Source organism: Budorcas taxicolor, chromosome 11, assembly GCF_023091745.1.
Source record: "Budorcas taxicolor isolate Tak-1 chromosome 11, Takin1.1, whole genome shotgun sequence".
Classification (NCBI taxonomy): domain Eukaryota; kingdom Metazoa; phylum Chordata; class Mammalia; order Artiodactyla; family Bovidae; genus Budorcas; species Budorcas taxicolor.
The window spans coordinates 106,924,965-106,940,768 of record NC_068920.1 but is presented as its reverse complement, the minus strand read 5'-3'; the positions used below and the strand labels follow the sequence as shown (position 1 = coordinate 106,940,768).

General features: G+C 39.7%; 1 protein-coding gene across 1 annotated transcript in view; it reads right to left on the bottom strand.

Moving 5' to 3' along the window:
- Positions 1 to 242: 242 nt before the first annotated feature.
- EIF2AK3 (eukaryotic translation initiation factor 2 alpha kinase 3) overlaps positions 243 to 15,804 on the bottom strand; it is an 81,665-nt gene continuing 66,103 nt past the window's right edge. The window contains exons 14-17 of the mRNA XM_052648887.1: positions 13,682 to 13,849; positions 8,888 to 8,989; positions 3,414 to 3,476; positions 243 to 1,211 (exon numbers count right to left, since the gene is read on the bottom strand). Of these exons, the coding sequence (XP_052504847.1) occupies positions 1,011 to 1,211; positions 3,414 to 3,476; positions 8,888 to 8,989; positions 13,682 to 13,849 (534 nt within the window). The 3' untranslated portion in view covers positions 243 to 1,010. The remainder of the gene's footprint in view (positions 1,212 to 3,413; positions 3,477 to 8,887; positions 8,990 to 13,681; positions 13,850 to 15,804) is intronic.

The following is a 15,804-nucleotide window of genomic DNA, read 5'->3' as shown; positions in this document are numbered from 1 at the left end:
CAACCATAAATCATTTCTAAAAGTTTTATTAAACCATTTAGACTTGAAAGAAGTCACAATAGTTAACACACTTTTAAGTGCGTTCTGTACACCACCAACCCAAATGGATTGAGTTCACAATTTTTATAAATAAAAAATAAACTTATTTACAGCGAAAAATAAAAAATGTTAGCAAGTTAGATGATTAAACTGTTATCTACAATCAGTTCTGAGACAGTATCAACCTACAGTATTACATTTAAGACATTTAAGATTTCATTTGATTTAAAAAGTCTGTAATTGAAGCAGTTGGTTGTAATATATGATTTGTTTCTTACTACGGCTTTTTTTCCTTCCTCGAGCCAGAATTTTTGACCAATTTACACACAAAGCTTCATTTTTCTTTTATTGGAGGTAAAAGTACAAAAAACTCTTAAAAATCTTTCTCCCTAGAACTATCTGAGGAATAAAGCTATTTAATGCTACAAATACTCTAGAAAACTAGCTATATAATTTGTGCTACTTGTCCTCCAAAATAATGCAGCTTCCTAATTCACCCACCAGGGACAAAAATGGAGTCAGCTTTGTTTTGAAATCAGTTTTAAAACTTCCACTATCTCTCTAGAAAGCGTCTTTCTAGAACAATATGGTTACCACCATGTAGGGACTTTCATTTTTCTGTACTATAAAAATATTTCCATTTTATAATTCTCTCTGTACATTTTAGGGACTGGTTCTACCTCCCTAGGCAAAACGTGAGGACAGGATGCTTGGCCAGCCAGTTTCAACAGACCAACGAGGGAAAGGACCGCACGTGACAGGACCTCCCCTCGACTGGAGCAAAAATCAAAAGTTGGCTCAAATGAGCTGTGCGCTCCAAAATCCAGTTTAAAATCTGATTTAGAAAAGGCAGCCTATAATGCAATCAAGTGGAGAACCATATTTTCAAGTTTGCGATTTTGGAAAAGCAACATTCCTTTGAAGCAGGCTATTCTGTTGTCACCTATTAGGGGTGCGAGCGGAACTTAAGGCTAATTGCTGGGCAAAGGGCTGTGGGGGCTGCTGGAGTGTCTTGAATGTTTCACTCCGGGCGAGCTCATGGAGCGAGACCTCTGTCTGAGGACCGTCTTTCCTGGAAACTCCAAGTCCTCGAAGATCGCATTTTCAATGATGCTCGCAGCTTCTGGCCGTTCTGTAGCAGATGGGGACAGCATGTCTTGCACCATGGCATACTGAAAGATAAAAACTGTTTTGTGATCAAGGGGCCACTAAACCACTGCCTAAATCAGGAGTCTGTCAAATATTATGTTTCTGTAACTATGTTAAGTTGGTGAGCCAGTTTCTTTTTTCTTCTAAATTAACTTTTATTGGAGTATAGTTGCTCTACAATGTTGTATTAGTTGTGTTGAATGTTGTAGAACCTGGGTTTCTGGCATTGAAGGTAGATTCTTTACCATCTGAGCCACTTGATTCTATAGGGAATCAGTTATAGGTACACATATATCCCCCTTTTTTTTGGATTTCCTTCCCATTTAGCTCACCACAGAGCACTGAGTAGAGTTCCCTTTGCTATACAGAAGGTTCTCACTGGTTATCTATTTTATACATAGGATCAGCAGGCTATGTATGTCAAGCCCAATCTCCCAATTCATCCCATCCCATCCCACCCACCTCACCTCACCCTCCCTTGTCCATGTTTGTTCTCTACGTCTGTGTGTGAGCAACTTCTCAACTCTGCCGCTGAAATACAAAAGCAGCCACAGACCGTATGGAAACAGGTGGGCCTGCCTGTGTTCCCATGAAATTTCATTACCAAAACAGGTAGCAGGCTGGATTTGGCCTGTGGGTCATAGTGCGGCCAAGTCTTGCTCCAAATACACATGGACTATTTCAGGTTAATTGGTTGTTGCCTAATATAAAGGGCCCTAAATCACATCTCTGAAACACAGTCTGACCTTTAAAAAAGATTCATCTTACAACTGCATGTGAATGTACAATTACTTCAAGATTTCAATTAAAAAATAACCATACCAAATAGAGACACAGAGAAGGGGCACGTGGACACAGAGGGACAGGGAGGATGGGACGAGCCGGGAGAGGAGCGCTGATGTGCGCCCACTACCGCGTAAAGGAGACAGCTAGTGGGACGCTGCTTATAGCTCAGGGGAGCTCAGCTCAGGGCTCTGTGATGACTTGATGGGTGGGATAAGGGGGCAAACAGAGGGAGATACAGGAGGGAGAGGATATATGTAAATGTATAGCAGATTCACTTCATTGTACAGCGGAGACTAACACAACACTGTAAAGCAATTATACCCCAATAAATAAAAAGAAAAACAAACCATGCCAGTGGTCAGGACCTAGCCCCTTTTCCTGATTTTTTTCAAACCAATTTAATATAACACATATTCTTGTGAGTCCCCCAGGAATTGATTCACCACTTTGCAAAATATACAACAAACTAATTTTTAGTGAAATAAGCTTCACTTTAAGTTAGCATATCTCTATATTATTATAAAGTTCATTTTTAATGCAACCCTTCAATATACTTAAAATACTGAAAGATCAATTAGACGTTTTCCAATTTGATAATTAGCCACAAATTTTAATTTACTTCAACTGAACTTGCTAAGAGAATTTAAGATCCATCAATGTGTAAATTTTAAAGTGATGTGTTTGTGGACATAATATAAATAAACAAAAACTGCAAAGGGAAACTTCAAAAGTTCATTACACACAGTTTTCACCATCAAGACCATTTAACTTTCCCTTCCCACTATTCTGAATCATTTACTGTTTCTCTGAGGGGTATAATTCCAACACACAAAATCAGGGAAAATGAGGGATTTTTTTTAAGAAGCTGTTTTTTAAGATCTGTCTCAAATTCACTAAGACAAAGAAATTAATGGCCTGATTATAATGGCAACGTGATTCCTATGAGGGTGGGCTCTCTAGGTTCAGCCTTACTGAAAGGCACGCATATGCTCAATTGCTCAGTCATGTCGCTCTTTGTGACCCCATGGACTACGTACAGCCTGCCAGGCTCCTCTGTCCATGGAGTTCTCCAGATAAAACCTGCGTCTCTTGCATCTTCTGCACTGGCAGGCAGGTTCTTTACCACTGAGCTACCCAGGAAGCCCTACTGAAAGGCAAGGTTGTTACAATCCCCTAATGGGCTGTCATGCAGCATGGAGCAGATTCCTAGCTGCCACAACAGGGACTAAACTCGCACCCCTGCAGTGGAATGTCACACTCTTCACCAGGGAATTCCCCAGCTTTTGGTTTTACAAGTTGTATGTTGTTGGGATCAGGTCACTTTCCTCTGTAGACCTTAGGCCTCCTCATCTATAAAACGTGGGAACTGATGAGCTGACTGCTGACTTCACGTCCTAAGTAAGATTTTAAAGAAAATAAAAGATGAGAATTATACCAACCTCACGAGGGTATTTTTGAGTAAATAGTGGTGGAAATTTGAGATCTCTTACATCAGTTAGGATCTGAAAAGAAAGAAAAGTGTTACTTATCTTTAAATCCATTTTGATATGTGGATCTATTTAAACAGAGATTTTTTTGATACTGTAAGAAAGGCTGAACATTAAGCAGATGTAAAATTTATCAATAGCTTTTCCTGACTTGATAATCTACACATCAGTGCTCCCTGGGCACAGATTTACCTGCCACCAAATCACCAAATAATTTATATATATTAGAACTGTACATGATCCTGACATCTGGATTTTAATTGAAAATGGACTGATCTGCATAAAAAATAATTCAATCATTCATGAACACACATTTGTGTTCTTAAGTGGGTAACTTTTTCTACTAGTCACTAATCACTTGTATTTGACATGAAAGGACATAGTGTTCTTTTTGAGTGAAGAAAACTAAGTCAATTGTGCTAAATTCTGAATATAAAAAATAAACTAGCTTTTTGGGAAATCTTCATACAAACAGGGTAACAGTGTCTACTTTGTATGATTGCTTTGAGACGTAAATGAGGTAATTCAGGCAAACTATGTGGCACAGTGCCTTAAATTCCTTTAAAACATTTATTACTTATTTATTTTTGGTTGCTCTGGGTCTTCGTTGCTACGCTTGGGCTCTCTCTAGCTGCAGCGAGTGGGGGCTATTCTCTAGCTGTGGTGTGTGGGTTTCTCACCGTGGTGGCTTCCCTTGTTGCAGAATGCAGGCTCTAGGCACATGGGTTTCAGCAGCTGTGGCACGTGGGCTCAGCAGCTGTGGCTCCCGGGCTCTAGAGCACAGGCTCAGCAGTTGTGGCTTGGGGGCGTAGCTGCCCCACAGCATATGGAATCTTCCTGGACCAGGGATTGAACCCGTGTCCCCTGCATTGGCAGGTGGATTCTTTACCACTGTGCCACCAGAGAAGTCCCTGATACTCCTTTTGTAATGAACCAGTTTTGAGAAATGAAATAAAGCAAGTATGTCTTCATATTTCTTGAGAAATAAGCTAAAATGAACTTAAAAACATGAACTGGGTTGGCGTTGTCACTTCCCACTAAAGGAAAACAGAAACTTCACTGGAAGAATCTATGACACAGGCCACAGAAGGGAGCGCCTCACCTGCTAATAGGTAGGTCATACCAGTGTGCAGATGGATGCTTGAGTCTTGAATCACAGAATTTTTAATCCCATAACATGTTTTTTTTTTTTTTAACCTGCTGCCCTTTGAAAGACATCATTAAGAAAATGAAATGGGAAGCCCCTGGCTGGAATAAATTAGTCATAATACATATACTTGGCAAAGGACTGGAAAAGACGATCAAGGTCATGAGGCATCAGAGAAATGCAAACTGAAACCACAATTGGATTGTACTGCACTCCTATCAGAATACCCAAAAAACGTAAAGACTAAAACCTAAGTGTTGATAAGGATGCCAAGGACCTAGAACTTGCCTACACTGTGGGTGAGAATATAAAGTGGCACTTTCTTATACAGCTAAACCACTTACACATAATTTGCCAATGCTACCTCCTAATTCCCCAAGACTAATGAAGAACAGATGTTTGACTACAAAGGGACCAGTTTACACATGTTCACAGCAACGTCCACTTTATTCACAGGTGTTTCCAACAGGTAAATGGACATAGGGACTATGCATAGATACCACGGAATGTGACTTGGCAAAAAGGAGAAACTGCTGACACACTGAGTAATGAATGAACCTTAACGCCTTTAAGGTGAGTCAGAGGAGGCAGACACAAAAATGTATATACATGTATGATTCCATTCAAATGAAACTTTCTAAGACAAAATAGATTAGTGGTTGCTTGGAATCAGGATGGGATGAAAGAACAGGAGACTGACTGGGAAGGAACAAAAGGCAGCTTTTGGGGATGACAGAAATATTCTGTATTTTGAATGTAGTGGTCATTACATGAAGCTTTAAAAGTATCACAATCGCATAAAAATGGACAAAGTGGGTACACTGTACTGTATGTAAATTATACCTCAATAAAATTAGTTTTTTGAAAAACATCTTGGTCAAATCACTGAATAGTCTCTTTTACATTCACTAACAGAATCTCAGAGGGGTTCTGGCTAAACAAGGCAGGTTTTCTGGAATTCCCTGATGGTCCAGTGGCTAGGACTCTGCACTCCCACTGCCAGGGGCCTGGGTTTAATCCCTCGTCTGGGGAACTAGATCCCACAGGCCACAACAAAAGGTCAGAGATCCTCTGTGCTACAACTAAGATCCAGTGCAACCAAATAAATTAAAGAAAAAAAAAAAGAGTAAACACTGCAGATTTTTTTTCTAACTACATTTCAAAGTAAACATTTTCACTAAAACAACTGCAAAGAAACGAAAAACATTTTAAATGTTTAAAATGAGTGCAATGGAAGAAAAGATCACATCTTTAGAAAGCGAGAAAGTAGATGGAAATAGAGTGTAAGTACTTCAGCTCAACAGAGAAAGATAAACCAGGGTGCCCACGAGGGATAAGGCCAACAGATGGGGAATTGCTTAGCTGTGTGGAGTCTGCAGGAGGTGGGGGGTGAGGGATGAAGATGGCTGTAGGAGAGCTGTCAGAAGTTCTGTATATGGAGTGATATTATATACCCCCATAGGACACAGAGGGCTTCCCCGATGGCTCAAACAGTAAAGAATCTGCCTGCAATGCGGGAGACCCAGATTCAATCCCTGAGTCAGGAAGATCCTCTGGAGAAGAGAATGGCAACCCACTCCAGTATTCTTCCCTGGAGAATCCCATGGACAGAGGAGCCTGGCAGGCTACAGTCCATGGGATCGCAAAGAGTCAGCCAGGACTGAGCAACTAACGCTTTCACTTTTCACAGGACACAGAGGTTTGTTCTTCAAAGAAACTGAACCAAGGCATTGCAAACATAGGGCCAATACAGAGGCATGAAGATGAGTCGGGGGTGGGCATGAAAAAGTGAAGATCTGCAACAGTAAGACACTCTCCATCCCCCATCCATCCCAATTCTTTCTCAGGCAGGAGAATGAAGCTTCTTCTCTGGAGAGAATGAGGAAAGTCCAAGAGATGCTAACATGTGAGTGCTCTCCCCCACCGCCACCCCAAAGAAAGAACTGGATCATAACACTTAACAGTCATGTCCACTTCAGGTTGTTTTTTTTTTTCAGTTGCGTGGCTTGCAGGATCTTAGTTCCCTGTCCAGGGATAGAATAGGGGTCCACAGCAGTTGAAAGCTCTGAGTCCTAACCATTGGACTGCCAGGGAATTCCTTTTTTATTTTTTAATGTCCACTTCTAGTTACCATTTTAGAGCACCGTTCTTAAATAGGAACAGACAGGATTGTCAACATGTGAAACACACACACAAATCATTACAAAACTCAGAGATATTAGTAGGGAGAAAGTAAGTGTGACTATAAAGGGGTAGCAAGAGGGATGGAACAATCTATACTGCAGTGTTGGTTACAGAAACCTATATAAGAGATAAAATACCATGGAGCTATATATAATACAAAGTACCAATGTCAAATTTATGTTGTACTATAATTATGTAAGATGTAACACTTAGGAGAAATTGGATGGAGGGTATCTCTTTGTGTTATCTTTGCAACTTTCTGTGCATCTACAATATTTCAAATAGAAAGCTAAAAAAAAAAAAAAAACACGAAAGGAAAGAGACAGTATGGAGGAAGAAATACATACATACATATAATTGAGATTCTCAGCAATAAGAAGAGACTGAATTCATGTAAAAAGAGTGCAAATACTACAAAAAAGGAACAATCTTAGACGATAAAAACTGAATTGTCAAAGGAATTAGGAAAGTTAGAAGAACAAGTTAAGGAACTTCTGCAAAAAATAGTACAAAAAGACAATGATAGAAAATAGGTGGGAAAAATATTAGACATTTTTAGGAATAAGTCAGGAGTCCCAGGAAAAAACAAAAAAATCAAAGAATGTATCCAAAAAAAAAAGGGAAACTTACTAAAGGATGAATCCCTTCTAACTGAAAGAATCTACCAAGTGCTAAGTATAGCAAGTGAGCAGGGGAGTGGGGGTGGGGCAGTGAGCGGGGCTGGTGCGGTTGGTGGAGAGATCTGGAAGGGTCTGAGAGGACTAAATTTCATAATGGCACTGATAAAAACTAAATCCCTAAAGCCCTCAGAAAGGAAGATAGAACAGGTCCAAAATACCCCATATTACAAAAAATGATGCATCAGAATGGTATCAGCTTTTCAACAGTACTACTGGAAGCTATAAGAGAATGGGGCAATGCCCTCAAGGTTCTGAAGGAAAGTTATTTTCAATCTAGAACTAGAACCTAGTCAATTTATCAATTATGTACAAGGATGGGGGGAAAAAATACATTTTCAGATACCCGAGGACTATAATTTTCCCTCTCATACATTCTTTCTGAGAAATTTACGGCAGAATGTACTCCAGCAGAATAAGACAGTAATAGTAATAAGAGAGTAAACAAAACAAAACATGAAATCTAGGAAACAGGGGATCCAAGCCAGGATCCAAGCTGATTAACATCTGGGTTGCTCCTACCGTCTAGTCATTATGAAAATGCTACTATGAACATTTGCGTACAGGTTTTTGTGTGGACCTATGTTTTTATTTCTCTTGGAGAAACAGGAGTAGAACCTAGGAAAAGAACACGGTCATTCCATGTTCACCTTTTTGAGGAAGTGTCACACTGTCTTACACAGTGGAATGTACCACTTTACACCCCTACCAGCAATGCATCAGAGCACTGATATCTCCATATCCTCGCCAACACTTATTTTCTGCTTTTATTTTATTCTATTATAGCTATTCTGGATGGTGTGAAGTGGTATTTCACCATGATTTTAATTCACATTTCCCTGATGAATAGTGATGCTGTACTTATTGGCCATCTGTAATCTTCAGAGAAATATCTATTCAAGTCCTTTGCCCATTTTTTAACAGCGTTGTTTGTTTTTTGTTGTTGAACTGTATTCATCCTTTATATATTCTAGACACTACTTTTAAGACTTTCAGTACTATACTCCTTAAAGGCAATAGTCATCATGGTTTATTTTGAGAGGGGAAAGAAAACAACTATGCTTAGTTTTTCAGCTTTTAAGCATATGACTGTGTGGTCATTTGTTCTCTGGAAAATTCTCTGACCACCACCATCGCTCCACCCTGTGGTTCCCCTAGCTTTGCCCTTATGACACATTTGAGTGCAAAATATGGTTAAGTTATGATCAATTTAAGCAACAGCAAGAAAACAGACAATTTATCTCAACAATTTTTGAAGACTGAATGGAAGCAAAGAGTCTACAAATTCTTTCTCTTCTACTTGCAGTCAACCAAGTTGCTGGTATTAAGAATAACTTATTTTTCTCTTACAACTCATTTTTTTTGTCAGTTGAAGAGTATTTTCTTCTGCCGTTTTGGAGAGGAGGGGAAGAACTTACCCTGACCCTTTCCATCTGAGTGCCGAACGGGTATAGTAATTCAAACAGAATGAGGCCCAAAGAAAAGATGTCCACTTTATGAGAGTAGCTGTTGCCATGAATCTGAAATCCCAAATAAAGAAGATCAGAAGAACAGTCACAGAGACAGTATCGTAGATGACCATACAGCATGAGTGAGCCCCAACACTGACTTAGTCCCTACTTGGTTTAAATGTAATCCTGCAGGTACAAATGTCAGCAAAGAGTTAATCATCTCTGAAGCCTCTTTTCTTCAAGTCACCCACGGTTTAAATGTAATCCTGCAGGTAAAAATGTTAGCAAAGAGTTAATCATCTCTGAAGCCTCTTTTCTTCAAGTCACCCACGGTTTAAATGTAATCCTGCAGGTAAAAATGTTAGCAAAGAGTTAATCATCTCTGAAGCCTCTTTTCTTCAAGTCACCCACGGTTTAAATGTAATCCTGCAGGTAAAAATGTTAGCAAAGAGTTAATCATCTCTGAAGCCTCTTTTCTTCAAGTCACCCACGGTTTAAATGTAATCCTGCAGGTAAAAATGTTAGCAAAGAGTTAATCATCTCTGAAGCCTCTTTTCTTCAAGTCACCCACACCAAGTGTAATTAAACTACTCAGCATCACAGAAGGAAGCCCAGGTATAGCACTGAGATATGCATCAGTGAAATAGGCCCAGCGGAAGCCAGGAGCCAGGAAAAGCTGCCCCCATACCCCTGAGGTGAAGTTTTTCAAAGCCGGCACTATCTAAAGCAAATCTCTCATTTCTGACTATCTTAGTCCTCACCTATTTTTATGAGAAAATCTTCCAAACCACTCATCAACTGTGGTTAGCCCTCATTACGGCACTTAATTATGGACTTCTCTGCATTCTCGGTTGTATTTTCCATGTGTGTTATTTCTTACTTTTCACAACTAGATTATAAAGACCTGGAGGGAAGGGAGCTGTTTCTTTTGTATTCCTACCATCTAGAACGAGGCTAAGTAGAGAGAAGGCCTTCAACAAAAACTTATTTGCTAACAGGAACAAATGAATTACAACCCAACAGACTCTTAAAAAGGTCTCATTCAAAATAAAGTGACCTCCTAGGACTCATAAGAAGCCTTTCATTTGGGAAAATGAAGCTAGGCACATAACTTGACACTTGGCAAAGGCCAAGAAGGCCGGAACTTTGAGAATACTCACATCAATATTTCTTTTTATTTCTTTATTTAGTTTTTAAATTTTTTGGCTACAGCATGAGGCATGCAGAATCGTAGTTCCCCAACCAGGGATCAAACATCTGAAAGTGAAAGGATGGAGTCTTAACCGCTGGACCACTAGCTAATGCCCTAAGATTTATTTTCACTCTTATTTACCTAAAAATGCCTATTTTCTTTTACACGAATGACTTTTGTCCAGAAACATGATTTGCAGGTCATAACTATTTTTCATCAAAACTGTACTTACTGGTTTATTGTCTTCTAGGGTTGAGTGTTACAGCAAACAAGCTCTTTAAGCTGTAACCTGTTTTTACCCCTACCTAAATACTTTAATACTATTTGTCCTTTATCTTGAAATTCAAGGTGTCTAAGTATAGGACTATATTAAAAAAGACCAATTAAATTAAAAAATGAAAATGTTAAGCATGAAAAAGAATACACTTGAATAATGCAAACAACTCAGGCAGTCTAGAAGGATACTGTACAACAGTAAAATAAAGGCCGATTCCTATGACTCATCTCTGATGAAACCTTCCAAAGATAATCAAATCCATTGGTTCTTAAAGTGTGGTCTATGGATCCCTGGGGATCCCAACATCCTTTCAGGAAGTCTACAAAGTCAAGACTATTTTCATAACAATTCTAAGATGATTTGTCTTTTCACTATGTTGACATTTGCTCTGCTGAATCTTAGCATGAATTAAGGCAGTGGCACCAAACCATACTAGTAGTAATTATGTTCTTCAGTTTACATACTGGGGGAGTAGGGTGGGAGAAAAAAAGAGAGCAAGAAAGAAAAAGAAAGAGAGAAAGAGAAAAGGAGAAAGCAAGAGAGAGAGTGAGAGAGAGAAAGAAAGAAAGAAAAAGCAAAAGAGAGAGAAACAGAAAAAAGAGAAAGTGAAAGTAAGAGATACAAAGAGAGAAAGAGAAAGCAAGAGAGAGAGAAAGAGAAAGGAAGAGAGAAAAGGAGAAAGAGAAAGCAAGAGAGAGAGAGAAAGGAAGAAAGAAAGAGAAAGAGAAAGCAAAGAGAGAGAAAGAGAAAGGAAGAGAGAAAGAGAAAGAGAGAAAAGGAAAAAGAGAAAGCGAGAAAGAAAGCAACAGCAAGAGAAAGAAAAAGAGGGAAAGAAAGAGAAAGCAAGAAAGAAAAGAGAAAAATAGAAAGTGGAAGTAAGAGAGAGGACAATTTCACTTAAAATATCCTTGCTGAAGCAGTAAAACTGATTCATTTTATTATGTCTTGCCCCTTAGGCATGCATCTTTTTACTATTCTGTGTGACACAATGAGCAGTGTTCATAAAGCAGTTCTGCTCCACGCTGAAGTAAAATGCTGTCTCAAGAGAAAGCATTGATGTAATTGTTCGAGTTCCTATATGAACTTCTCATTGAGCTCTTCTCATCGAGCACCACTTTGACTTGAAAGAAAAACTGGTAGACCAACTGCGGTTATTCAGACTTGGATACCTGAAAGTATTTTCTTAAAGATGAATGAAGTGAGAATGGCACTTCAAGGAAAACTGACAGTTGTTGCCAAAGATAAAAGTTGAACTTTGAAGTGAACTTTAGAATTTTGGAAAATTTGTGTCCATCACTGGGAACCTGACAGCTTTCCTAATACTTAAAAGCCCTTTCTGGTGAGCTTGGTTGGTGATATTAAAATATTGATGATTTTTAAAAATATTATATGAGATTGAGAGGACTAGGAGAAGGGGATGACAGAGGATGAGATGGTTGGATGGCATCACCGACTCAATGGACATGAGTTTGAGCAAACTCTGGGGGATGATAAAGGACAGGGAAGCCTGGTGGCTGCAGTCCATGGCATTGCAAAGAGTTGGACACGACCTAGCGACTAAACAACAACAACAACAATGAATTGTGACAATTTTTGGAAGACACATAATGTAGAGACCCAATAGTTTCCAAATGACCAATGCACAACTTTAAAAACTCATGTGTGGGAAAAGAGGTCCATTCAAAGTGTGAAATGGGTGTTACAGTAACAGAATACAGAATGTCCACTGCTATGGTTTTAGATTCCACAGGGCAAATTATTCTTCAGAAACTTCAGAAACTTTTGCTAATTGAGTTTTGGTGATGCCCACATCTACCTGAAAATGATATTAAAATGATCCTCCCTTCCCCACTGCGTATCTGTTTGAGGTCAGATTTGCTTAATATACGTGAACCAAAATAACATAGTTCAAGGGATTAAATGCAAAAGCAGATATGAAATCTAACCCTTTTAAGTCAGACAGTAAAGAGCTTTAAAAAAATGGAAATAAATACCACTATTCTCACCAGTTTTCTTTGGGAAAATATTTATTTTTCAGAAAGTATATTTGATAAATTTAAGACAGTTATTTTTAATTGAATTACTAAAATTTTATAAATTTCTGCTTTCATCCATAATGTGGCAAATATTGATAGACATAATCTCACAAGAAAAATTATTAAGCTCTCAATCATATTTAAGTATAAACAGGCACTGGCCAAAAAGTCTAAGAACCACTCACCTAAGCTTCTATAAGCTTGTGAATATCATCAGCATTGGGGATGCTACACTGAATCTCCCAGGATGCCCTGCTCCCCCCACTTCCGGGTTCCCGTTCCGTTTACAGAGTTTTTCCCACAAGGCAACACAGCTCAGCCTGTCCGCCGCTGTTTCCTGCCGTGCCTGTGGATGAACACAGAGGGCAGTTCGCTAAACTACCTTCAACTGTCTCTGAAAACAGTTCCAACCTAGTTCACATAAGGGGAAATGAGAGTTAGGTTTGGGAGGAGGACATTCAAAGTCTCCTCTAAATTTCTGGGACGTCCCTGGTGGTCCAGTGGTAAAGAGTCTGCCTGCCAATGTAACAGACACAGGTTCGATCCCTGGTCTGGGAGGATTCCACCTGCCACAGAGCAACTAAACCCGTGGGCCACAACTATTGAGCCAGTGATCTAGAGCCTGGGAACTGCAACTACAGAGCCCATGGCCTGTAACTACGGAAGCCCGCTGCCTAGAGCCTGTGCTCTGCAATAAGAGAAGCCACCACAATGAGAAGCCTGCGCACCACAACAAAAAGCAGCCCTTGCTTGCCACAGCTAGAGAAAAGCCTGTGCAGCAATGAAGACCCAGCAGGGCCAAAAATAAATAAACAGTAAATTTCTGGCTGTTGTCAGGTTCTGGTTCAGAGGGCAAGCACATTTCATGCATTGAGAGTATATTTCTTTATCCACCCCCAATCCAGCTTGCAGGAATTGCACCCTAGCTGTGTTGCCTGTGGAACACTACTGTCAGTTTTCATCATTTTCAGATTTTTATTTTATTGGGTATTTTAAATGCAGCACAGATGGAGATTCACGGGGGCACATCTAGCTTGCTGCCATCCTAATTAATAAGTTATTTAGGGACTTCCCTGGTGGTCCAGTGGTTAAGACTCTATGCTTCCAAAGCAGGCAGCATAGGTTCGATCTATCGTCAGGGAACTAAGATCTTGCATGCCAGACTTCATGGCCAAAAAAAAAAGGACAGAGCATACCTAAAAAAACTATTTTAACAAAAAGCTATTTATTCCTCAGAAGGAAAAGAAACAGTTCACCTGTTCTGGGCTCATATACAGCTTGGTCCCCACTTGTCCCGTGTGCCTGGCGTAACCTGGCATTGGGGTCAGAACCATCTGATCTTCCTCATCTTGGTCCATTGCCGTCACCAATCCAAAATCTCCAACCTTGACCACATCATCCATTGTAAAGAATATGTTGGAAGGCTGAAAAAAAAAAAAAAAGCATATAAAAGCACAGTGGGTGTGTATGGAGGACAGACAGGGAAGAGAACTATTTAAATGACTACAGAAAATAAATACAGGACACTTGATATTCTCAAGCATCTTTCCCTTTACAATGGACTAATATGAAAATGAAAACAATCCTTCAATTCTAGACAAGTACTGTGAATAAAGAAAAGGTAAGGGGAGCAAGTATTCATTGAACATCTGTTTAAATAAATCCTTAGAGATTCACATTCCCTAGTATCTAGGGTGCTTAATCCTCAATCTCCTTATCCTTTTTTTAACTTCTTATTTTGTATTGGGGGTACAGCCAATTAACAATGTTATGCCAGTTTCAGGTGAACAGCAAAGGGACTCAGCCACACACACACGTATCCATCCACCCTCAAACTCCTTTTCCCATCCAGGCAGCCACATAACATTAAATCTCATTATTCTATACACTCTCTCGGCAAGCTTCTCTACATTTCTGACCTAAAGGATGATTATAATAATAACAAACACATACAGAGCACTTGCAATAGGCCAGAAGATGATCTAAGTGGTTTATTACCATTTATTATTATTAACGCATGCAACTCATAACCCTTTTAGTCCTATTGGTCCCTCCTTTCACAGGTATGAAAACTGAGGCCCAGAGAAGCTAAGTAAATCACCCAAGGTCACCCAGTTAGTAAGGAGTGGAGCAGGTTCAAACCCAGACAGTCTGGCTCCGTGAGAAAAGGGTATCTGCTCCACTGCCACATGTCCAATTCTTGCCCTATGGTAGCAAATCACTACTACATGGTGAGTGAATGAGACAGACTGATCTTTGGGCTTGTTATAAAAGGGAAATGTAGGCTGTCAAGGAGAAAAACAGCTCTTAACAACAATCTTTTTATATATATATATATATATATATTTTTTTTTTTTTTCTGGCTGTGCGGCTTGAGGAATCTTGGTTCCCTGACCAGGGATTGAACCTGGGCCCCACATTAGTGAAAGTGCAGAGTCCTAACCATTGGACTGCCAGGGAATTCTTTTAACTACAATCTTACGATGTCTCGTCTAATACAGGCTCCCATATACCTTGTCCCGAATTCTAAACTCTTATATGCAACTGTTCATTGGATATACCTAACCATGGGCTCCTCAAATTCAAAATCTTGCACAAGAAATGTATCATCTTGGGACTTCCCCAGCAGCCCAGAAGTTAAGACTTCGCCTTCCAATGCAGAGAATCAGGTTGGATTCCTGGTCTTGGGGAGCTAAGATCCCACATGCCTCTTGGCCAAAAAACCAAAACATAAATAATAGTGTAACAAATTCAATAAAGACTTTAAAAATGGTCCACAGCAAAAAAATATATATATACATATATATATATATGCATATATAATATTATCATCTTTCCCTACAGCTTACTCTAACCTCAGATAACATGACCACCATTCATAGACCTTTGAAAGAAGGGGGGAAAAAAGCCATTTAGCTCATAAAATATACTTTCATTGGGCTTCAAATGGGGCTTCCCAGGTAGTACTAGTGGTAAAGAATCTGCCTGCCAATGCAGGAGATGCTGGAGACGCAGGTTCAATCCTTGGGTCAGAAAGATCCCCTGGAGAAGGAAACAGCAACCCACTCCAGTATTCTTGCCTGGAGAATCCCATGGACAGAGGAGCCAGGTGGGCTACAGTCCATGGGGTCAAGAAGAGTTGGACAGGACTGAGTGACTTAGCACACAACACCATACTCTTCCTCAAATAACCTTGTACAAGAGATAGGATTAGACTGTGCTGCCTTCATTTTCCTCATTCTTCCCCTCTCTGGGCTCTAGTGTCAGCTTCTATGCACCCAACACTAACAGACTTTGGTTCCTTTTTGGTTCTCCAGCATCTATCCATCCCTCTATGCTTCCACCGGAAGCATCTGGAAGTGACTTTAGGAATTTCCTT